This window comes from Bufo bufo, chromosome 4 (genome assembly GCF_905171765.1).
Source record: "Bufo bufo chromosome 4, aBufBuf1.1, whole genome shotgun sequence".
Taxonomy (NCBI): Eukaryota; Metazoa; Chordata; class Amphibia; order Anura; family Bufonidae; genus Bufo; species Bufo bufo.
The window spans coordinates 587392138-587418528 of NC_053392.1; the positions used below are offsets into that span (position 1 = coordinate 587392138).

The following is a 26391-nucleotide window of genomic DNA, read 5'->3' on the forward strand; positions in this document are numbered from 1 at the left end:
ATAGGGACCATGTCATACAGGCCTTACAGCTGCTTCATAGACAGGATACATTGTGCGTCTCATTTTTCCTTCCTTCTGACAAATCAGAAGAATGGTCAAATAGTGACCCAGTCATAGAGTGGTGAGGTGGCAGCAGCATGAGGAGACCACAGTGGCCCAGTGACATAGTGTTGAGGTGGCAGCAGCATGAGGAGACCACAAAGTGGCCCAGTGACATAGTGTTGAGGTGACAGCAGCATGAGGAGACCACAGAGTGGTGATGTGGCAGCAGCATGAGGAGTCCACAGAGCAGTGATGTGGCAGCAGCATGAGGAGACCACAGAGTGGTGAAGTGGCAGCAGCATGAAAAGACCACAAAGTGGCCCAGTGACATTGTGTTGAAGTGGCAGCAGCATGAGGAGACCACAGTATGGTGAGGTGGCAGCAGCATGAGGAGACCACAGAGTGGCCCAGTGACAGAGTGGGGACGTGGGGGCAATACCAGTACCAGCTAAAGATGGTGGCTGGCAGTAGGAGCACCTGGCAGCAGGTGGCAGCATCAGAATAGTAGCTAAAGCAGGTAGCCAGAAGAAACAGGTCTCTTTTGTCAAAGTGATGGTGTGGCACCATGGATGATCTAGTCTGATGAATCAGGCACTGGTGTTTGAAAATCCAGGCTGATCCATGCCTGATTCATCTTCACAAAGGTCAGTTTCTGCACATTTTGGGTGAACAGGCGAGTTCTTCCCCCGCCGCACTAAACACCCACTCTGATGCCACACTGCTGACTGAGCAGGACAGCTTTTCAAGGGCAAACTCGGCCAGTTGCGGCCACAAATCGAGTTTGGCTGCCCAGTAGTCCAGGGGATCTTCGATGTGGGGTGGCAGGGTGCACTCCAAGTATGCCACTACCTGCTGGTTCAGGTTCTGCTCTTTGTCTAGCTGCTGCTGCTGGTGAGTAGTTTCTTCAGTAGGCAGGTGAAGAAAACTGCTCATCAGCGACTCTAGACTTAAGTTGCCGCTGATGGAGCTGATACTGCTCCTGCCCCCCCACCCCAACCCCCATCAGCCATGGAAGTGGAACGTGAGCTCAGGGCCCCCCGGTCAGACCTGCGTGAGAATGGGCGATGGCGCACATAGGCAGCGGCCAACTGACTACATAGGATGTCTCGATAGTAGTTCAGTTTGTCCTCCCTCTCAGAGGGTATAAAAAAGGCCCCTATTTTCGACTGATAGCGAAGGTCTAACATGGTGGAGAGCCAGTAGTCATCCATATGCCGAATGGTGACAATTCGGCTATAACTACTAGTGATGAGCGGCATAGGCAATATTCGTTTTCGCTATATTTCGTGAATTTTTCGCATAATATTCGCAATAAATATCTCCAGTCATTATTTTTGCGATTGCGCAAATCAGCACTAATGATGCACATTTTTTTGCGCAGTACGTGCAACTTCACATTTTATCATATCTGAGTAGATATTACTGATTGGTGCACTATGTCTGTAGCATGTATGTATGGACAGCAGAGAAACTGTAATTCCTATCACACTACCTAACACCCTGCACTGGAACCTAACAGCTACACTATATCACTGTCTAACCTACACTGACTATCTCCCACTCAGGGCCGGACTGGCCATAGGGCAGACCGGACAAATGCCCGGTAGGCCGGGCCACCTCAGGGCTCGAGTCGAGGGCATAGGCGTGCGCACGGGGTGTGCCGGGTGTGCCTGGGCACACCCTAATCACACCCCTGTGCTCCGCCTCCTGCACTGCCGCCTGCCAGCCCCGCACTAGTGTCCGACCGGCGACCGCACAGCTTCAATCATGACACAAAGACACATACTGTAGACAGTGTATCCAGTCCACCCCCACTGCTCCTGTGCTCCGCCTCCGTGACTCCCTCCCCCGGCGGCCGGCCGCGTAACGTCACTCACTCTGACGTCACACGCCTGCTCCACCTTCATTAATAAAGTGGGAGGAGCATGCACGTGCGGCGTGACGTAGTGAGTCACATCACGTTACGCTGCCGCCGGCCGCCTAGTTTGAATGTTTGAAGAGCGGGAGCCAGCCTGCCTGCCCGCCCCAGTGCCCAACTGTCCATGCCCAGTGAATGGATGGTGATAACATGTGATGTCTTTTGTGCACTGTCTGTGAAAAAGAAAAACTGATGTGAATTGTGAATACTATCTGGAGTCCTGACTGTCCCAGTCCCAGTAAGTTAGTGATAGATTATTAGATAGTAACTAATACATATACTTTGCACAAGTTTATTTACAAGCTCAATAGCTCACTTACATAAGGAACGGCGGGGTCCGTCTTACAATAGGGACACTGTCAGGGACACTGCTATGGGGGGGGAGAAATATCTGTGGATGTGGATGATGACACATATATAGCACAAGATGCTTGCGCTGCCATATATGTGTGTCATCCACAGATCCCCCCGGCCACCCATAACAGTGTCATCCACAGATGCCCCCCGCATCTGTGTCAGATTCCACACAGATGCCCCCATAACAGTGCCATCCACAGATATCCCCTTAACAGTCTATTAAGGGGATATATGTGGATGACACTGTTATGGGGGGGGGTCTGTGGATGATACTGTTATGGGGGGGATCTGTGGATGACGCACTGTTAATAACAGTGCATCATCCACAGATGCCCCCATAACCGTGTGTCCTCCACAGATGCCTATAACAGTGCGTCATCCACAGATGCCCCCATAACACAGGGGGGCTGATGAGAGGCACTGGGGGCTTCTATGAGGCTACTGGGGGCTGCTATGAGGCATGGGGCTATTATCTGAGGTCTGATTGGGGGTCATTCATATTGGGGTCTGATCTGAGGTTTTATTGAGGTCTTATTAACATTGGGGATCTTATTGGGCTGTTAGCTGAGGTCTGATTAACATTGGGAGTCTGATTGGTGGTCTGACCTGAGGTCTAATAAAAAATATATTTTTCTTATTGTCCCTCTCTAAAGCCTAGGTGCGTCTTATGGGCCGGTGCGTCTAATAGGGCAAAAAATACAGTACTTGCTTGCTCCAGCCGACCTCCCCTGCCCTTTGCGAACGCCGCACGCTGTGACATCACGCGGAGGCACTTGGGTGAGTTCCCACACTTTTTTTTGCCAGGACTTGACCCCTGGTTAGCCTGATTGTGTTCGGCCGGGCACGGACGCTATTCCCGGAGGATGGGGAGGTTGAGATCCACTGAGGATATTATAAGACTTTTCTGTAGCTTCCTATATTGTTGCAAGGTCTGTATGTTGGTTGTTGCAAAGCTTGTGTGTTGGCTGAAGCCTTCCTATCTTACTGGTGGCTGGCCCTGCCCCTCAATTGTGCTTCCGGTTTTGGTTACGCCCCTAAACTGCAAGGGGGTGGGGCCTGTTGGGGGTCATGTGATTGGGCTGCTCAGTCAAAAATGCCTAAGCCCATTTTTTGTCCCAGTCCGGCGCTGCTCCCACTAACTATCTGTATTATATATATGAGCTAACTAACTATCTAATGTAATTGGATAAGGAATAGGATGCAGATGAAAGCACAGAGCACAGCAATGACACTGCTCTCTCTCTCTCAGAACTGCAAAAAACAGCTGCTGGGGAGTTTCTTATATAGTAAAGGAGTAGGCAACTTTCCTATTGGTTGCTAAGCTCTGACAAAGAGTTTGCAGCCCTCTCATTGGCCCACAAGCAAGAAGCAGTAGTACTGATGAATAAAAACCTAGAATATTTGCGATTACGAATATATAGCACTATATTCTAGATTTTTCGCGAATTCTCGAAGTGTCGCTATTCGCAATAAAAATTCGCGATTAGAATATTCGCGATCAACACTAGTAACTACGCAAGAAAGTGAGCATGCATTGGGCCATTTGCCAAGTGACTCGGAAGGGCTCCCTGCCTCCATCTCCACTGCATACTGCCATGGTGTGTCTGGATCCTCTGCCTCATCTTCCTCATCGCACTGTAGCTCCTCTGGCTGGTCCTGCTTCTCCTGCTACTCATCTCCTGTCACCTGTATAGAAAAACCACCCATTTCTCTACACATTGCTTGTGCTAGAATGTCCTGCTCCTCCTCCTCTAGTTCAGCCCCCACAGGGCTCATGTGGCCATGAGATGTAGTTGCCACATATCCTGTCCCCTGGCCAGCCACATTTAGCAGCATCTGTTCCAGGACATAAATCTGTGGAATAACGTTGTTCATCCCGTAGTCCTGGCGACTGACAAAGTCGTCTCCTCAAAAGGCCCGAGCAAACGGCTGGTATCACGCATGAGCTGCCACTGGCTGACATCGAAGTTACACATGGGAGTACCTCTGTCTGCCTGTATCATCAAGAAATCGTTTATGGCCTTTCTCTGTTCATATAATCGGTCCAACATATGGAGGGTGGAATTCCAACGGGTGGGAAACGTCGCATATCACCCTATGTTGGGGGACGCCGCTCTGCCGCTGCAGCTCATGTAGGGTGTGCTTTGCGGTGTACGAGTGGCTGAAGTGCATGCCAAGTTTCCTGGCCATTTTCAGGATGTCTTGCAGATGGGCGGAAGACTTTAGGAACCGCTTTACAACCAGATTAAACATGTGCGCCATGCAGGGTGCATGGCTCAGCCCTCGTTGATGCAGCGCCGACACCATGTTCTTCCTCTTGTCGGTCACCATGGGTCTGATTTTGAGTTGTCAAGAAGAAAGCAAGGATTCGATTTCTTAATGAAGGACGCGGAGTAGTTCCTCCCATGTGTGACTCCGTTCACCCAGGCAAACTAGATGCAGAACAGCTTGACACCGCCGTGCCCTGCACATGTGGTATGCTGGAGGGGCACTGTGAATTATCCCTGCAGTGGAGCCTGAGGACAAGGTGGAGGATGAGGAGGCAGAAGCGGACATTGTCGCAGGACCAACGTTGTGAGAACGTGGAGGCGGAAGCGGCATCACCTGGCCAAGTTGCTGGTGTGGCTGGGCAGGAACCACATTTACCTAGTGGGCTGTAAAGGACATATATTGTCCTTGACCGTAGTTACAGCTCCACACGTCGGCACTGCCGTTCACTTTGATAGACACCGACAGGCTCAAGGACTAGCCCACCTTCTGTTTTTCAATTGAGTGGTACAGTTTAAAGGTCACATTAAAGGTGGAAAAAGTTCTGAAATGATTTATCTTTGTCAAATTTTTTTACAGCACAGAAACCTGACATTTTAACAGGGGTGTGTAAACTTTTTATATCCACTGTATATATATATATATATGTAATTTTTATTTTATTTTTCTATTAATACACCCCCCCAAAAAAAGTAAAACAATGTAAAAGCAACACAGGACGGCTAATAGGACGTACATCTCTATCCTATTAATACACCCCGTAAATGGTTGTAGTACAATGAAACTTCACTGCTAAAAGGCAATTATGACATAATTCTCCCTTATTTTTTTCCTATCACGCCTCCCAAAAAAATAAAGCAATGTAAAATCAACGCAGAACGGCTAATGGGACGTACGTATCTTTCCCATTAATACACCCCGTAAATGGCTGTTGTACAAAGTAACTTCACCGCTGAACAGCAATTATGACATAATGTTTTTCCTTTTTTTTTTCTATTAATCCACCCCCCACCCAAAAAAAGTAAAACAATGTAAAATCAATGCAGAACGGCTAATAGGACAAACATATCTTTCCTATTAATACACCCTGTAAATGGCTGTATCACACAGAACTTGCACCTCAATCGCAAGCAAGGTTTGCTGGAATTAGTGATGTATCATATAGTGCAAACAACCTAAAAGCAGCAGTATAGCTGCAATTTGGATCCCCAATTAGTGCAGGAAGGTGTAATAGAATTGCTCCTATTACCCAGGCTGTACACTCTCCTATTGCACCCTGTTCTCCTTTTATAGTGTAATTGATGCCTTCCTATTCTTTCCCTACACCTTGACTAATCTTTCCCTGAACTTGTAAATCGATTTTTCAGCATAATTAAGTCTTTCCTAGCACTGTCCCTAGTGCCTGCTGATGTCTCTCCCTGCACTAAGCACACTGGAAAATGGCAGAATCCAAAATTGCTGAGGCTATTTATAGGGCTGGCTACCTCATAGGGGCTGGCTGGCTGCTGATTGGCTTCATGCATGGCATTGTGGTTTATCCCTCGTTCCCAGAGTTCTTTGCTCCATGTCTTAACATGTGCAGCAGCCATTTTAGGAAAAATGTGATACCACGAAGCGTGAGGAAATTCGGATTTGGTGAGAATCAAATTTTTCCTGAAATACGGATCGAATTCTACTTCGTCTACTTCGATTGGCTCATCTCTAATGAAGACCAGTCAATACACATGATGACTTTTTTTGGTTTCTGGAAGAAAGATATGCAAATTAGCATGTCTAACATTAGCTGCCATCAGAAGGAATTATTTTCCTATAGCCAGGTTCACATCACCAGTTTAATTTCCACTGTTCTGCTCTATTATAGAAAAGTAGAAAAAGTAGAAAAACTGAAGTGCCAGATAAAGCGCATAACTGAACTGAATGGAGCCACACCAGTCCATTAAATTTCTAATCAGAATCCTGTTTTGTTTTTGTTTTTACTGGATGAAATAGTTCTGCATGCAAAACTGTTTCATCTGATCTTTTTAACAGAATCTGCGATGGAGGGCCTAAATGGAGCTTCCAAAACATATGTGAACCTGCCCTTACTTTTTTGTCAGAATTTAAATATCTTTCCCAATAACACAAAGATAGGCAAATTATCTTTCTAGACAAAAAGACAAGGTAATTCTTTCTGATGCCAGGTGATGTTAGACATACTAATTTGCCTATATTTTTCCAAGAAACCAAGAGGAGCACTGCCTAACCAACAATAGTCAGCACACATACTAGAATTGAAATAGCACCCACCCAGGGGTCCTCCCAAGGCCTCTCAGCTAGAAAATCTAAATCTGTCTGCTTTGATCTGATAAATCCCCTTTGTCCTGGCTATTTTTAGATATGAGGCTAGCTTAGCTGCCTAGGAAGCCTTCTTAAAAGTCTGAAAAGAAAGCTAACTATTTGGGTTTGTTAGAATCCAAATTTCTGTGAAAATTTGAGATGAATTCAAAATAAGTAGTACTGTTTTGCTCATCTTTAGTATGTCTCTTTTTATGGTAGACTCAAACTGTTTAATAAGTGTTTTTTCATAATAAGATTTTGTGTCCTGTGTGTGTGTCCCCATATAATACTTCTCTGAACAAAGGGCATGCAAGATATTCTCCTTTCTAAAAGAAAAGGAAAAAGAGTATCTCATACCAGGAACCTAGCTCTTTATTGAAAAACACCCATTAACAGAACTGAGCAAATAACATTTTCTTGGCTTCCTCAGAGGCCTTGGTTGGGGTACTATTTATTTTTTATGGAGGGTACTAAGTGTGAATAAGGAGTATTGTAAGTCAGTCAGCATTCATAACACTCCTCTGGGTTTCTGGGAAAAATATTTTAAAATTAGCACATATTACAGGCACAGCATTGCCTGGCCTAACATACTCAGTCAGTTTTCCAGGGTCCTGTATTTATTTCGGGGATTGATCTAGAGTCTTTGTTTATTCTGAAGTACATATTTATACTGGGGTGGGGTCTTTAGTTATTTTTGGGCCTGTATTTATTCATTTGGCTCCAGGAGAAGTATATAGTGGGCTCAGCATGCATGTTGGTACTTGCATCCCTGGATCCGATGAAAGCTGTAATTGCACCGGACGGGGTTAAAGGCAGAGTGTGCTTGGCGTGCATGCTGCACCTGCATTCCCTGGACTTTGTGTGGCTGTCATGGCCCATAAACAGGTAGGAACTAGTGTTAGGGACCACTCCATAGAGGCGACATTGACGTGGTGAGTGGCTTATTACGCTTTGGCCAAAATGTACACCAATGCCTCATCCAGCATAGAGGCAGGGCAGAATGCTGGTTGCAGAGTGCTATTGCATTTGTATTTTTAGTTATTTTTGGGCCTGTATTTATTCTGGTATCTGTCTTTATTACAGACAGATGTAGTTATTCAGTGGTCTGAATTCTGGGTTTGGTCTAGTATGATCCACAAACTGAGGTGGCCAGTGGTGGCCGCATCTAAAAGGCGACTGAAAAGAGAGGTGTTTGAGCATGCAGCACTCTCCACCGAAGTCTATGGTATTTACCAAAACCGCTAAGTAAACCTTCTCTAAATGTGGCCACCTATAAGTGGGGGATCCTAAAGATGAGAACCCGCACCTATGAAACATTTATGGCATATTTTATCTGAAATCATTTCTATCTATTAATACTTTATAAATTCTACATGCTTTAAAGAAAGTGTCATAAGTGACAATCAAGATAACAAAATGTGGAAACAGAAAAATATGTCATTTTGATTTTGCATAAAGAACTGATTAACATGGGAAATGCATGATATGATATTATTTTTCTGTGTCATCAGTAACTATTTTGGAAGTGTAGATTATCTGTCCTAAAACAATCCTAATTAGCATTGATCGTCGCACTAAAAATAATTGTCCTTGACAACGAGGCAAAAAATTATTATAAAGCTTTCTGCTATTGAAATAAATGCCACCATAAGCAAAGGCAAATACATCTCTCTCAACGGGCCTCTGGCAACTAATCCCGTAAGGGAAGCAAAATAAATCACCATGGATTCATTTATGTGTAAAAAGAGTCTAATGTGGGTCTTCTCCATTAATTATGTTTAAAGGTAAAAAAATGAAAATTAAGAGAGTAGTTGTGGGTTTGCCGTTGGTGAAAATGGCATGGACCTTCTTAGATACACTCTCTCCCAATTGACAAGGTCATTTGTTAGTGTTCTACATTTTTTGTTTATTGTTCAGCTTTTAATAAAAGTTATTTTTTCTGTCCTTTACAACAAAGTTTGCAACGTCTCCCTCCAAATATTGCAAGGGAGTGGCAAACTTTCAGTGTAAGCAGATCACAAGACTGCTATGAGGCCCGTGGGGGGAATGAGGGGCCGAGCTCTGAACTTTTTCTGCTCCCGATGTGAAAAGACTGTATTTTCATGCTGCTAATTCTCAGTGCAAAGAGATGAGTACAGCTCCCATTGCGGTCAATGATCACTGTATAAAATCCTATGCACTGGGCTCCCCCTGGTGGTGGCTGCGGTCAGACAGCTTTGTAATATGTGAGGCAAAGCAGGAGATGTATCTATGTATTTAGGCCAGTTGTCTAGTGTTCATGTTTTTTAAAACAACGAATAGTTTATAAATTGTTTATTTTATTATTAATCTATATATTTTTTCTAGATATTTGCATATCTTGGTGGCATACCAGCTACTCTTACATATACCTGCACATACATGAAGCCTCTTCTGAATCTCCTAATTGTGTTCACTACTGTGTATTCTGATCTGCCCCATGTGATTACTTCTTACATGTCACTTACATTGTTTATGGTTATCATGGTAACCCGTCATTCTTGTTTACTTTTCTGAATGGTGGCCAACTTTTACTCCTTCTTTTATCTATTTAGGGATATTTTATAGGTCCATCTATGTTTGCCATTTAAGGGCTACTATGTTACATTTAATTTGCCTTTATACTTGTTTTCTGTTTTTTTTTTTTTATCTCTTCCTGGTGCTGTCAGATAATCTAGGGTTAATACCTATTTCCGGTGGCTCTGGTATATATTTTCTCCTTGTATGTATTATGTCCGAAGCACGTAGCTATGTTTTATAGTCTATGTGTTTTTTAATAAACACTTACCTTTGAAGTCATCCAGTGCAGAGTCTTTTCTTTTTCTTGTCTCCATCGTACCTCTCCTGTTTCCTGAACAGTAAACACTGTCATTCTCTTATATGGCAGTGTAGCCATTGGAATCGAGCCCAATTGTCCAGCTGCATTTGCAAACTGTTCACTTCCTATAGTTTCTCTCTGATTTAAATTCTAGGACATTTAAATGTTTTAACTCAAAAGTTTTAGATTATATTTCTATTTTTTTACATGGCAAGAACAGAAATCTAACGCAATTCAATAATCCCTATACATATTAATGAAGTAGGTCTTACCATTTGGTTGTAGCGGTGGTGACCACTGTAGGTGAATATCTGTAGAGCTTGAATTTATGACCACTGGTGGACTCTGACCTAAAGGTGGTGCTTGAGCCGTTACCACTGTGGTTGGAAAACTTTGTAGGCAGCCTTCAGAATTACAGACGAGTACTGTGAAATTATACTTAGTAAAAGGAGTTAAATTATGAACAGAGACCTGTGTATCAAGACCCTCATACGCGATACTTGTCTTGAATGACCCTTGTGATGTGTACATTAGTCTGAATGTCTCAACAGGTACATGGGCATCCAGAATAATAGTCCAGTTCATTGAAGCCGAATACTGACCCACGGGATACAATAAGCTCAATTTTATTTCTCCAGATGGTGGCCCGGCTCTTGTTTGATAGGTCACATTGGTACTGCGGACAGATCCATGTACATTCCTGGCACTGACGTGATAAGTGTAGGCAGTATATGGCAAAAGGGGTTTATCCGTGTAGCTCTGTATACCTAATCCAAAGACATAAGCATGGAGGTAAGGGTTAGTTTGGACTACAGATCACAATCAGCAATTGGTACAAAATGTTTGCACATAAAGGAGGAATTTTTGGGGGACCGTTGGGATGCCAATGGTGGTATCAACAAGTCATTCTGCCTTGGCCAGGGTATTTAGACACAGGGTTATGGCAACAAACTGAATCTTTGACAAGGGTGACAGATGGCTTAGTTATATATATGCAGGGTATGCAGTATATCTACTGTAGAATCAACTGGGAGGACTGGCCCAGCAACAGCTCCCTCCAAAGTCAAGATCACAAAATATGCAAGGTGTAAAGCCCAGGGCTGGATAAATGTTGGGTGAAGCCCTTGGGCAAAACATTTTGCAAGAGTTCCCACCTAAATGTGGCTGAATTAAAAGGGTTTTCCAAACAAATGCAAAACACTTAATTTGGGTCAAAATATGGATATTTTCTTTCTTTTTTTAAAAGGTACTTGATGAAATCTCATTCACTCCATCTTTTTTATACCATATAAAAAGTTTATTAAAGCATCCTCGTCTTATCTGTAAAATGTTAGAGGTGGAGGGCCCAGGTGGCAGAGGGTCCCGGGCAGTTCTTTTCCTTTGATAGGGTTTTCCCATGATAGACAGTGATGACTTAATACTAGGATATGCAAAATCTTAGTAATTGGTGGGTTTCCAACGATTAGGGTCCAGAGATGAAGGACCGGTTTAGTAAATTGGGCTCTACTGCAGTGCCCTGGCTCAAAATGCTGCTCTGCATAGGTCATAGAATTAAAACAGCTTGGCGGCCCATTCATTCTCAAAATTGGTAGGGTTCTGGCAGCTGGGCTTTCACTGATCAGAAAATAATGGCATACCCTAGCCATGTGTAGGAAAACCTCTTTCATCTGGCACTAGTGATCTTCAGGATCTGTGGATGCCACCAGACAGGTTCAGATGGGTTTGAAGGGCACAGTTGGGTACTGGGGCCATAAATTGTGCCTATTCAAGAGTGTATGTCAATAGGGTGGTCCCATTGTCTTTTCAGTAGAGTGCAAACCCATGATAATATTATAGACCCCCACATGCAGTAATGGTCCAGCAGCCACCATAAGCTGACATGAAAGTCATGAAAACACAAGCACAGACTCAAAAACACTGGCACAGACTCAACAGCCTACAACACCTACTTAAAACGAGCCAGCAAAACAGATATTCCACACAAATTTTGTAAAAGCGTGTAAGCAGATTAACAGCTCACCTTCCTAACCTTCTCCACCGCTGTATTTAGATTAATTAAATTAACAAGTAATTCTAGATTAATATCTGAAATCTGTTTCAGTGTAAGTAGAAGCTTTACCCAGTGGTTAAAGACCATTACGTCTATTACATTTGATGCAATTTTTCAATCTATACCATTTAACAGGATTTGCATTTACCATGCATTCTTTCTCTATGAACTTGTGCCCTGTTTTCAGACCATTTACGATAATTAACAGTTTTCTGGAGAAAGGCAGATTGCAAAAATGGAGCCCTGTTAAAAAATAAAAATACTTGCATTTTGGTGTAAATGGCCCACTAGTGGTGAAGGCATGGGTCTACTTTGTGAAAATAGGTGACATATTATGTTTGGCATACTGTAGCTTATTTGACGTTTTTTGGGGATTGCGTCTTTGACTTATACCTAACATATGTTATTGCATTATGATCAGTGAGATTCCGGTAAAGGGGTTTTCCAGGCTAACGATATTGATGATCTATCTTCAGGATAGGTCATTAATATCTAATTGGTGAAGGTGCAACACCTTGCTCCCCCACTGATCAGTTGTTCCCTCCAGTTTCCATTACATGAACTACCTGTCACACTGGGTAGAGATCAGTGCACCCCCTAGTCTCCAACCACACCACTGTCCCTACCTACTTGGATGATCCGCCCTAAACAGCGTCTCCCGACTTAGCGATGGTCCCTGGTCTAGCTAAGTGCAGTAGACCTAAAAGTAAATAAAAGACAAACCAAGACAAAACCTAGGGTAAACAATACAGACAGAGGCAGCATACAAAAACAGCGATGCAAGCCAACGTAAAAAAAATTAAGAGTAATGTTAAACCAGGTTGTGTTACCACAGCATAGTACAATACCAGAAAAGGGTCAATTCCTCGTCAGATACCAAATCAGAAGTCAGAGGAAAAGTCACAGTCAACAGGCAAAATTTCAGCAATCCAGGAATCCAAAATGAGAGGGAAACTAAGCGTGTGTGGTGCCTGCACCAAGCCTAAGTTGTATGGCTTCTCTGCTCCCTGATAAGCTGACCAACGACACCATCAGCAGGTCTGATTACCATAGCCGAAGCGAGACCAGCAGGCCACGGCAGAGGGGCTGGGTTCGCTGTGGAAGCACAGACAGGTGAATATATAACACTAGCTCTTGAGTAGAGCAGGAAGTACTAGTGGCCGTGCTGGGTTACTGCAGCTCATCTCTGAATTGAATGGGAGCTTAGTTGCAGTAACCGAGCACAACCACTACACTTTGAATGAACCTATGCTTCCTCTTCCAGGCACAGATTTTACAGGAAACAACTGATCGGTGGGGATGTGGGGTGTCAGGCCCTCAGTGACCGGATATTGATGACCTATCCTGAGGATAGGTCATCAATATCAGGAGCTTGGAAAACCCCTTTAACAAAGAGTTTTTTTGAAATGTGAATGGAGAGGAAGCTGTGCATGCAGGGCACTTCCAACATTGGACTTTCAAATATGGCCAAGCCAATGCGTGGCTATTTTGGGAAGTCCCTTAGCAGTGAATTCAGGGGTGGCTGACGATATGCGGCTTGCTATCCATTCACGATGGTTCCACGTTCTTGAGATAGGAGTTGGTTTCAGAGGTGAGACCCACACCTATGGAACATTTATGACATATCCCTATGCCATAAATGCCCAGATGGGAATCCCCCTTTAATTGCTATAGCCTCATTTACATTACAGAAAAAGTAAGGGCATGTTCCCCCATAGTGGAACTGCAGCACATTTTACTTATGGATTCGGGGGGGGGGTCCAAACATATTTGCAGCAAAGTGGAAGAGATTTTAACAAATCCCATCTACTCTCTTGGAAAAATCGGTGGTGAATTTGCAACTAAATACAGGTGGAATTTGCATTAAAATCCAAACTGATTTTTTCCAGTATGTGTGGATGTACTGTAAAAGTTATACTCCGCCACATGGTTAAATGGGCAGAATATGTGCATGCATTCTCTGCTGTACTTTTGTCAGTAGCATAGTCCTGCCTATCTTGTCTCCCACAGTACAGTCAAGTTTAGACAATAGTTACATAAATGCCAGCCAATTGATGTTAGTACTAAAGATGAGCGAATTTTCTTTCTTTCAATGACAGGGATCTGTTATAGCGCCGCCCCCCGTCATTGTACCCTTCAGATGCCGCGTTCATACATAATTGCGTGTAATTGCGTGTAAAACAGTGTGAAATTAAAATAAAATAAAAAATTTAAAAAACTTACCACCTCCATTTGCTCACGACGGGCCGGCCACCGTCATCTTGCATCTTACACTATTTCAGGTTAAATCGATTCGCTTACACAAGGCAAATCAAATTTATCCTGAAATTCAAATCGAATTCCACTTTGTGGGATTCGATTCGCTCATCTCTAGTTCGTAACATCAACATTATGATTATATTTTCAAAATGCAGATGTTGACACTTAAACAATTTTATTATTATTGTCTGCACTTATATAGCGCTACACTTTCCAGACATTAGCATCCAACTGTCCCCAATGGGGCTCACATTCTAAGGTCCCTATCAGTATGTATTTGGAGTATGGAAGGAAACCGGAGTACCTGGAGGAAACCCAAGCAAACATGGGGAGAACATACAAACTTCATGCAGATGTTGTCCTTAGTGGGATTTGAACCCAGGACCCCGGTGCTGGGAGGTTGAGAACAACCGCCAACATGGAAATTTCCTGTGGAATACATGATGTCTTCAGTCTATAGAGAGGAAAATATCCAACAATGAGAAGCAGCCTCTATTACTTACTGTATGGGTAATGGTCAGCGGTTTCATAGATCCCAAGGCCATCTCTATATAGCATGTAGTCAATCTGATTGGTATTTGGGGCATCTGGTGGACTCCAGGTAAGCATGATAGTGGTGCTGTTTATGACATGTCCTCTCGGAGGTGGCTGTTGGGAAGGAGCTGTAGAATTGAAAATACATATTTTACTGAAAACAGCATGGACACCTGGGACAATCACATTTACCATATCTTGACATCATTTACATTACAGAATGTGGGTGCACGCAAACTTTCACAAACTAACCCAAGACGCAAAACTGCTCTGTATTCAGACTGTAAGAGAAACAGCAGTGTTCAATGTCAAGCAGCAGCTGCAAAGGCAAATAAGATTTTAGGGTGTATAAAAAAGAGAGGCAAAAACTAGGGAATGCAGTGGGATATTAAGCTTGTTGATTCATTTGTAAGGCCATATCTTGAACTAGAAAAAATCCAGAGGTGGTGACTAGAGGGATGGAAGGTATCTCTTCTAATAAGAGGCTGATAAACCCAACTTGTTCAGCTTGGAAAGAAGACACCTTGGAACATATTAGTTCAAATAAGATTTTAGGGTGTATAAAAAGAGAGGCAAAAACTAGGGAATGCAGTGGGATATTAAGCTTGTTGATTCATTTGTAAGGCCATATCTCGAACTAGAAAAAATCCAGAGGTGGTGACTAGAGGGATGGAAGGTATCTCTTCTAATAAGAGGCTGATAAACCCAACTTGTTCAGCTTGGAAAGAAGACACCTTGGAACATATTAGTTCAGCCTGTTATCCTGCAAGTTGATCCAGAGGAAGGCAAAAAGTAAGTAAGAAGTCGTCTAATTTACATGTACGGTATACATACATGTTGCTTGTACTTTACAAAACATCAAAGGACATTCATTCAGACACAAATACAGGAAAGGGTTCTTTACAGTTAGGGTACGACCACACGGTCAGGTTTCTACATGCAGTTTTGGAAGCCAAAATAAGGAGTGGATCATAAAAGCACAGAAAGTATACAGGACAGATACATCTCCCCTTTTTTTATTCTCTCCTGGTTTTGGCTTCCAAATCTGCATGTAGAAACCTGACTGTGTGGCCGTACCCTAAGGCTGGGTTCACACTTGAGCGTTTTACAGTGCGTTCAAACGCACTGTAAAACGCTCAACACATGAAAACCAATGCTTCCCTATGGCCCTGGTTCTCACTTGAGCGTTTTACAGCGCGTTTGAATGCGCTGAAAAACGTCCTACGCTCAAACAAGTTCTTGAGCTTCTTTGGGGCGTTTTGTCGCGCGTTTGCAGCCATAGGACACTGCTGTCAATCACACAAACGCGTGTAATACGCGCGTTCACCATGGACAAAAACGCCCACAAAAACGCGCGTTATACGCGCATATCAAATACGCTCAAGTGTGAACCCAGCCTTAGAGTTGTCAAACTGTGGCCTGCCCTACCCAAGGAGATAGTAACAGCAGACACTGGGTCAGCATTTAAGAAAGGGCAAGATCTAGTAGCAAATAGCATTGAGGGTTATTAATTATTAATCTAAAAATATGTTGTATAACTGAGCAGAGGAAAGAGCAGCAGTGTTATAGTCACCACAAGCACTCTGGCTGGATGAGCAGGGTGATGAGGATAGCCGACGGAGATCTATACCTTGAATCACATGACAGCATATGGCTGGATTTGCATACCATGTGCTATGCATTTAAAAATTTCACTGCTTCATCCAGTCTTTTCATGATCTTAGCCAAAGGCATCTGGTACTCTTTGCACTACTTATATAAAGTAAATGGACTACATATTTGAACACTGTGTGGTAATATATATACAGTACAGACCAAAAGTTTGGACACACCTTCTCATTCAAAGAGTTTTCTTTATTTTTCTGACTATGAAAATTGTAGATTCACACTGAAGGCATCAAAACTATGAATTAACACATGTGGAATTATATACATAACAAACAAGTGTGAAACAACTGAAAATATGTCATATTCTAGGTTCTTCAAAGTAGCCATCTTTTGCTTTGATTACTGCTTTGCACACTCTTGGCATTCTCTTGATGAGCTTCAAGAGGTAGTCCCCTGAAATGGTTTTCACTTCACAGGTGTGCCCTGTCAGGTTTAATAAGTGGGATTTCTTGCCTTATAAATGGGGTTGGGACCATCAGTGGCGTTGAGGAGAAGTCAGGTGGATACACAGCTGATAGTCCAACTGAATAGACTGTTAAAATTTGTATTATGGCAAGAAAAAAGCAGCTAAGTAAAGAAAAACGAGTGGCCATCATTACTTTAAAAAATGAAGGTCAGTCAGTCAGCCGAAAAATTGGGAAAACTTTGAAAGTAAGGGCTATTTGACCATGAAGGAGAGTGATGGGGTGCTGCGCCAGATGACCTGGCCTCCACAGTCACCGGACCTGAACCCAATCGAGATGGTTTGGGGTGAGCTGGACCGCAGAGTAAAGGCAAAAGGGGCCAACAAGTGCTAAGCATCTCTGGGAACTCCTTCAAGACTGTTGGAAGACCATTTCAGGGGACTACCTCTTCAAGCTCATCAAGAGAATGCCAAGAGTGTGCAAAGCAGTAATCAAAGCAAAAGGTGGCTACTTTGAAGAACCTAGAATATGACATATTTTGAGTTGTTTCACACTTGTTTGTTATGTATATAATTCCATATGTGTTAATTCATAGTTTTGATGCCTTCATAGTCATGAATATAAAGAAAACTCTTTGAATGAGAAGGTGTGTCCAAACTTTTGGTCTGTACTGTATATATATATATATATATATACAGTCAGGTCCATAAATATTGGGACCTCGACACAATTCTAACATTTTTGACTCTATACACCACCACAATGGATTTGAAATGAAACAAACAAGTTGTGCTTTAACTGCAGACTGTCAGCTTTAATGTGAGGGTATTTACACCCAAATCAGGTGAACGGTGTAGGAGTTACAACAGTTTGCATATGTGCCTTCCACTTGTTAAGGAATGAAAAGTAATGGGACAGAATAATAATTATAAATCAAACTTTCACTTTTTAATACTTGGTTGCAAATCCTTTGCAGTCAATTACAGCCTGAAGTCTGGAACGCATAGACATCTCCAGACGCTGGGTTTCATCCCTGGTGATGCTCTGCCAGGCCTCGACTGCAATTGTCTTCAGTTCCTGCTTGTTCTTGGAGCATTTTCCCTTCAGTTTTGTCTTCAGCAAGTGAAATGCATGCTCAATCGGATTCAGGTCAGGTGATTGACTTGGCCATTGCATAACATTCCACTTCTTTCCCTTAAAAAACTCTTTGGTTGCTTTTTCAGTATGTTTTGGGTCATTGTCCATCTGCACAGTGAAGCGCCGTCCAATGAGTTCTGAAGCATTTGGCTGATTATGAGCAGATAATATTGCCCGAATCACTTCAGAATTCATCCTGCTGCTTTTGTTAGCAGTCACATCATCAATAAATACAAGAGAACCAGTTCCATTGGCAGCCATACATGCCCTCGCCATGACTTTGACACACATACACCTACCTCCTGGAGAGTGTTCTTGATCTGGCCAACTGTTGTGAAGGGTGTTTTATTCAACAGGGAAAGAATTCTTCGGTCATCCACCACAGTTGTTTTCCGTGGTCTTCCGGGTCTTTTGGGGTTGCTGAGCTCACCAGTGCGTTCCTTCTTTTTAAGAATGTTCCAAACAGTTGTTTTGGCCACGCCTAATGTTTTTGCTATCTCTCTGTTGGGTTTGTTTTGTTTTTTCACCCTAATGATGGCTTGCTTCACTGATAGTGACAGCTCTTTGGATCTCATCTTGAGAGTTGAGAGCAACAGATTCCAAATGCAAACAGCACACTTGAAATGAACTCTGGACCTTTTATCTGCTCATTGTAATTGGGATAATGAGGGAATAACACACACCTGGCCATGGAACAGCTGAGAAGCCAATTGTCCCAATACTTTTGGTTCCTTAACAAGTGGGAGGCACATATGCAAACTGTTGTAATTCCTACACCGTTCACCTGATTTGGATGTAAATACCCTCAAATTAAAGCTGACAGTCTGCAGTTAAAGTACATCTTGTTTTTTTCATTTAAAATCCATTGTGGTGGTGTATAGAGCCAAAAATGTTACAATTGTATAGATGTCCCAATATTTATGGACCTGACTGTATATACAGTGAGGAACAGAAGTATTTGAACACCGTGCGATTTTGCAAGTTCTCCCACTTAGAAATCATGGAGGGGTCTGAAATTCACATTGTAGGTGCATTCCTACTCTGAGAGACAGAATAAAAAATATAAAAAAGCAGGAAATCACATTGTATGATTTTTAAAGAATTTATTTATCTTGCACTGCTGAACATAAGTATTTGAACACCTAAGAAACAGCAAGAATTCTGGCTCTCAAAGACCTGTTACTGTGCATTTAAAAAGTCCACCTCTACTCCACTTATTAATCTAACTTAGCACCTGTCTGAGCTCTTTAACCCCTTCACGACTGCAATCTGTATATATACGTGATAGCTGCACATACCCCGTGCAGCTACCACGTACAGTCATGTGAAAAAATTAGGACACCCTTTGAAAGCATGTGGTTTTTTGTAACATTTTTAATAAATGGTTATTTCATCTCCGTTTCAACAATACAGAGAGATTAAAGTAATCCGACTAAACAAAGAAAACTGAAGAAAAGTCTTTTCAAGATCTTCTGTAAATGTCATTCTACAAAAATGCCTATTCTAACTGAGGAAAAAGATAGGACACCCTTGCCCCTAATAGCGAGTGTTACCTCCTTTGGCTGAAATAACTGCAGTGAGACGGTTCTTGTAGCCATCTACCAGTCTTCGACATCGGTCTGATGAAATTTTACCCCACTCCTCAATGCAGAACTTTTTCAGCTGTGAGATGTTTGAGGGGTTTCTTGCACGTACAGCCCTTTTCAAGTCACCCCACAGCATCTCAATGGGATTCAAATCTGGACTTTGACTTGGCCATTCCAGGACTCTCCATTTCTTCTTTTTCAGCCAATCTTTGGTTGATTTACTAGTATGTTTTGGGTCATTGTCATGTTGCATGGTCCAGTTCCGCTTCAGCTTTAATTTTCTAACTGATGGTCTCACATGTTCTTCAAGCACCTTCTGATACACAGTAGAATTCATCGTGGATTCTATGATGGTGAGCTGACCAGGTCCTGCTGCAGCAAAGCAGCCCCAAACCATGACACTTCCACCTCCATGCTTCACAGTTGGTATGAGGTTCTTTTCTTGGAATGCTGTGTTTGGTTTACGCCAAACATGTCCTCTGCTGTTGTGTCCAAATAATTCAATTTTGGACTCATCTGTCCAAAGAACATTATTCCAGAAGTCCTGGTCTTTGTCAACTTTATCGCTGGCAAATGTCAGTCTGGCCTCGATGTTTCTCTTGGAAAGCAAAGGTTTCCTCCTTGCACACCTCCCATGCAAGTTAAACTTGTACAGTCTCTTTCTGATTGTAGAGGCATGTACTTCTACATCAACAGTAGCCAGAGCCTGCTGTAGTTCTCGAGATGACACTTTAGGGTTTTTGGATACCTCTTTTAGCATCTTGCGGTCTGCTCTTGGGGTGAACTTGCTGGGGCGACCAGTCCTGGGCATGTTGGCAGTTGTTTTGAAAGCCCTCCACTTGTAGACTATCTTCCGGACAGTGGAATGGCTGATTTCAAAATCTTTTGAGATCTTTTTAAATCCCTTCCCAGACTCATAGGCTGCTACAATCTTTTTTCTGAAGTCCTCTGACAGCTCTTTTGCTCTCACCATGGTGCTCACTCTCGCTTCAACAGTCAGGAGCACACCAAACTAAATGTCTGAGGTTTAAATAGGGCAAGCCTCATTCAACATGCAGAGTAACGATCTACTAATTATGTGCACCTGGTGTGATATACCTGTGTGAGATCTGAGCCAATTTAAGAGGGAATACATGTGAGGGTGTCCTATCTTTTTCCTCAGTTAGAATAGGCATTTTTGTAGAATGACATTTACAGAAGATCTTGAAAAGACTTTTCTTCAGTTTTCTTTGTTTAGTTGGATTACTTTAATCTCTCTGTATTGTTGAAATGGAGATGAAATAACCATTTATTAAAAATGTTACAAAAAACCACATGCTTTCAAAGGGTGTCCTAATTTTTTCACATGACTGTATATATACGTTCTGGCAGCTCTTTAATCCAAGCGCTGCAAAGCGCTTGGATTAAAGTTTCTGCCCCTGCCCTGTATGCTGTCACGGACAGCATACAGTGCAGTAATGCCGGCAAGGGACCAATCAGAGTGGCCCCTTGCCGGCAATCGATCTGATTGGTTAGTCTGTGCAGACTAACCAATCGGATCGTGGCAGTGTTAAAATGCCGGTTTCAGGCTCTGATCTGCGCTCTGCAGATCAGAGCCTGAAATCGGTAATGTGTCCTGAAGCCCCCGATCTGTGCCCCCTTGAAGCCCCCGATCTGTGCCCCCTCCTTGTTCTTGTCCTGCCCCCGATGCGGTCCGCCCCCTCCTGCCACGATCTGTAATAAGTGAAATGCTGCCCCCCTCTCCCCCGTTTCCTGCGCTGCCCCCTGTCCCCTGCCCCCGATGCGGTCCCCCTTGTGTGTGTGATGGCGGCGGCTCCATTCCTGAGCCGCCGCCATCAGCAACGTCTGTCAGCACTATGCTGACACTGCTGTAACCCCATAGATGCCGCAGTAGCGGCATCCATGGGGTTAATAGAGGGAGGGGGCTCCCTCTCTCTCAACCATTAGGGCTGCTGCGATCACAGCGCCCGATGGTTGCCATGGCAACCGGACGCTTTGCAAAGGCGTCCGGTTGCCATGGTATAGGTGTCCATTGCTGCCACCTACAGGCATCTGATTGTATTATACTTTGCAATGCAAGAGCGTTGCAAAGTATAGTACAACCATCAGCCCCACTGGATCTTCAAGATCCAAGAGGGAACTGATAAAAATAATGTGAAAATAATAAAAGTAAAAATAAATAAATAAAAATGAAAAAAATAAATGTCCTTTTCCTATAAAAAAAACAAAAACAAACAAACAAAAACCACACATATTAGGTGTCACCGCGTCTGTAATGACCATCTCTATAAATATATCACATCATCAACCCCGTCCAATAAACACCATAAAAAATAAAAAATAAAAACGGTGTAAAAAAATAAGCCATTTTTGTCACCTTACATCACAAAAAGTGCAACACCAAGCGATCAAAAAAGGCGAATATACCCCAAAATAGTACCAATCAAACCGTTACCTCATCCCGCAAAAAATGAGCCCATATTTAAGACAATCGCCCAAAAAATTTAAAAGCTATGGCTCTCAGACTATGGAGACACTAAAGCATCATTTTTTTTGGTTTCAGAAATGCTATTATTGTGTAAAACTTAAATAAAAAGGAAAAAAAATGTTCCAAAACAGCCAATTTTTTGGCCACCTTGTCCCATAAAGTGTAATAATGTATGATCAAAAAATCCTATGTACCCAAAAATGGTACCAATAAAAACCTCAACTCTTTCTGCAAAAAATGAGCCCCTGCACAAGCCCCTTCTGCGCCCTGCCGTGCGCCCTTACATCAGTTTACGACCACATGTGGGGTGTTTCTGTAAACCGCAGAATCAGAGTAATAAATATTGAGTTTTGTTTGGCTGTTAACCCTTAATGTGTTAAAGAAACAAATGTAATAAAATAGAAAATCTGCTAAAAAAGTGAAATTTAGAAATTTTATCTCCATTTTCCTTTAATTCTTGTGGAACACCTAAAGGGTTAATAACGTTAGTAAAATTGGTTTTAAATAACTTGAGGGGTGTAGTTTCTACAATGGGGTCATTTATGGGGGGTTTCCACTATGTAGGCCCCACAAAGTGACTTCAGACCTGAACTAGTCCTTAAAAAGTGGGTTTTGGAAATTTTCTTAAAAATTTTAAGAATTGCTTCTAAACTTCTAAGCCTTGTAATGTCCTAAACAAATAAAATAACATTTCCAAAATGATGCCAACATAAAGTAGACATGTGGTGAATGTTATATAATAAATATTTTATGAGGTATCACTTTCTGTTTTAGAAGCAGAGAAATTGAAATTTAGAAAATTGCAAATTTTTTCAATTTTTTGGTAAATTTGGGATTTTTTTAAAAAAAAAGGAGATATATATTGACTCAAATTTATGACTGTCATGAAGTACAATGTGTCACGAGAAAACAATCTCAGAATGGAGTGGATAAGTAAAAGTGTTCGAAAGCTATTACCACTTAAAGTGACGCATGTCAGATTTGTAAATTTTGACCTGGACACTGGGGCATCAATGACCTTTGGGTTAAAGACCCCTGTCCACCCCACAGTCAGTCAGATGCCAACTATCACCATGGGCAAGACCAAAGAGCTGTTAAAAGACACCAGAGACAAAATTGTGGACCTCCACAAGGCTGGAAAGGGCTACGGGGCAATTGCCAAGCAGCTTGGTGAAAATAGATGAACTGTTGGAGCAATTGTTAGAAAATGGAAGAGGCTAAAGACGACTGTCAGTCTCCCTCTGACTGGGGCTCCATGCAAGATCTTACCTTGTGGGGTATCACTGATGATAAGAAAGGTGAGGAATCAGCCCAGAACTACAAGGGAGAAGCTGGTCAATGACATGAAGAGAGCTGGGACCACAGTTTCAAAGGTCATTGTCGGTAGAACACTCTGCCGTCATGGTTTCAAATCATGCATTACACGGAAGGTTCCCCTGCTCAAGTCCTCACATGTCCAGGCCATTCTGAAGTTTGCCAATGACCATCTGGATGATCCAGAGGAGGCATGGGAAAAAGTAATGTGGGCAGATGAGACCAAAGTAGAACTTTTTGGTCTAAACTTCACTCGTCGTGTTTGGAGGAAAAAGAAGGATGAGTTGCATCCCAAGAACACCATCCTTACTGTGAAGCATGGTGGTGGTAACATCATGCCTTGGGGGTGATTTTCTGCGAAGTCGTGGCTGGGTCTTCCAACATCACAACGACCCAAAGCACACAGCCAGGATAACCAAGGAGTGGCTCCGTAAGAAGCATATCAAGGTTTTGGAGTGGCCTAGCCAGTCTCCAGACCTAAATCCAATAGAACATCTTTGGAGAGAGCTGAAACTGTGTTGCTCAGCGACAGCCCTGAAACCTGACAGATCTAGAGGAGATCTGTGTGGAGGAGTGGGCCAATATCCCTGTTGCAGTGTGTGCAAACCTGGTCAAGAACTACAGGAAATGTTTGACCTCTGTAATTGCAAACAAAGGCTTCTGTACCAAATATTAACACTGATTTTCTCAGGTGTTCAAATACTTATGTTCAGCAGTGCAAGACAAATAAATTCTTTAAAAACCATACAATGTGATTTCCTGATTTTTTTTATTTTTATTCTGTCTCTCAGAGTGGAAATGCACCTACAATATGAATTTTCAGACCCCTCCGTGATTTCTGAGTGGGAGAACTTGCAAAATCGCAGGGTGTTCAAATACTTCTGTTTCTCAATGTATTTTGTAAACTATTCTTGTAAGAAGACCGCATGCATTATTTGACACACATCTGGTAGTCGTATTTGTAGTAGTTGATATCTGGGCAATGCATATTACTGACTAACACTATTTATCTGGGAGTAGTTTAGCAAAATGTATTTGTACACTGCATGCACTTTTTATTTGGAAACTGGATAGCAACAATTATCTGGGCACTAAAAGATAATGCATTATTTATTTGGGCACTGAATGACACTGCCATGTTATATCTTGGTGCTGAATTTTCTGGGTGCTGACCCTACTATTTATCTTGACACTGAATGACACTAAAACTATGTATCTGGGCACTGAATGATACTGCTGCTGTTTATCTGGGCACCGAATGACACTGATACTATTTATCTGGGCACAGAATAAAACTGTTACTATTTATCTGGGTATGAATGACACTGGTATTGTTTATCTGGACACTGAATGACACTGCTATAATTTATCTGGGTGCTGAATGAACCTACAATTTATTTTGCCACTGCATGACACAAACTATGTATCTGGGCATTAAATGATACTGCTACAGTTTTTTTTTTGGCAATGAATGACACTGCTACAATGTATCTGGATATTGAATGATACTGCTATATTTATCTTGGCACTGAATGACACTGCTACTGCTTATCTAGGCACTGAATGGCACTGCTATTTTTCTTGGCATGGCATGACACTGTTACTATTAATCTGGGCACTGAGTGACACTATCTGGGCATTGCATGACACTCATTATCTGAGAGTTGTACAGCAAAATGTATCTGTAATCTGACTAGCAGGAGATATCTGGGCACTGAATTACAGTATCTAGGTACCAATTTATTATCTGGAAGTTGTATAGCAAAATGTGGTTGTTCACTCTATGCACAATTTATCTGGACATATGTCGTATATTAATAACTAAAGTAAGTGTGCTTATTTATATAACTTAAGTCACTTTTGTTAGCCTTTCCTTCATCCGAGGGGCAATACTCTTCCTGGATGGTAAGATATTGGATGGTAAGATATTCAATTTAGATTATTTTTTTTAAAATCTAAGTGAACAAAGAAAATAATGAAGCCTGGAGTTTTAGGCTTAGTGTAACCCTTCTCTCCCACTCCACCTTCTGCTTATTTTCCGTCTCCTCCTTCCTCCTCTTCTTATTTTCCATCTTCTCCTTCCTCTTCTTATTTTTGTCCTCCTGTCGATGATTTCTTAATTTTTTCCTTTTTGCCTTCTTCTCATTCTTATTCTTTACCCTATCTCGTTCTCAGAGTTCTCCTTCTTATACTATTCCTTCTTGTTGCTCAGTCACTGTCACAACCGAGAAATATTTGCTGTTCTTATCAGCTGCCTTTCTCTTTAAATATGTACATATATTGTGTGTTTGCTAAGATTTGAATCGTCTTACATTTTTGAAAGTTTTTGTGAAGTCAGAATGGGCACAAAATTAAGGATTTGAATTAATTTGCTCTTTCATTTTAATGTATAAAGACAACGTTTCTTACATTTATGCAAACCTTTGAATATAAAAAATGTATTAAGTAGAACGCCCCTCCCTTTATAATATACTACAGTAGAATACTGCTACTGTATATACTACATATAATAGTTTTGCATTCAAAATCTGCGGAAAATCTTGCATGTGTTATGTGTGGATTTGTCATGGAATTTGCTTCAGATTTCGCTAAATTTGGAAATGTTCTTAAAATCTAATCCATTTTGCTTGTACTACAGATTTTGTACTTTGTCGCAGAAAATCTGCACCATATGAACATGCCCTTATATGAGGTAAAACATTGATGACCTATCATTAGAATGGGTCAGAGGCACAACCATAGGCAATGCAATGGTAGCAGTCAATCCTAGGTCCTGGTGCCTGAAGAGATCCAAAGGTCCCTCTGCCAGACAATAGCATACAATAAAGGCAGTCCTCTAACAGATTTTTCACTAGGGCCCAGGAGCTTGCACATCTTTGATAGGCCCCCAGTGTAGGCTGTGTTTTATCATTCGGATTCTGACCTTCGGTACCCACACCAATCATAGTCAAAGCCTAGTACTGTAGTTTATCACATTCCATTTAGGGAATAGGATAATCTCTATTACCACACGATCCACCCACACGGATGAGCTGCTGTACCTGGAAAGCATCGGGACCCCATTGCTGTCCTAAATGGTGGTGGGGTCCTCAGTCATTCAACATTGATGTCCCTTCCTAAAGATAGGCCATTAATGTTATAGTCTCGGGGAACAAATCCAAAGTAGATCCTTTCAAACTAGCAACTGTCAGAAATGTTCAGCTTTGCTTTGTGT

At 42.3% G+C, this 26391-nt stretch overlaps 1 protein-coding gene across 1 annotated transcript in view; it reads right to left on the reverse strand.

Moving 5' to 3' along the window:
• Positions 1-26391, reverse strand: part of USH2A (usherin) — a 1179609-nt gene that overhangs the window by 848437 nt on the left and 304781 nt on the right. The window contains exons 15-16 of the mRNA XM_040430191.1: positions 14550-14708; positions 10010-10504 (exon numbers count right to left, since the gene is read on the reverse strand). Of these exons, the coding sequence (XP_040286125.1) occupies positions 10010-10504; positions 14550-14708 (654 nt within the window). The remainder of the gene's footprint in view (positions 1-10009; positions 10505-14549; positions 14709-26391) is intronic.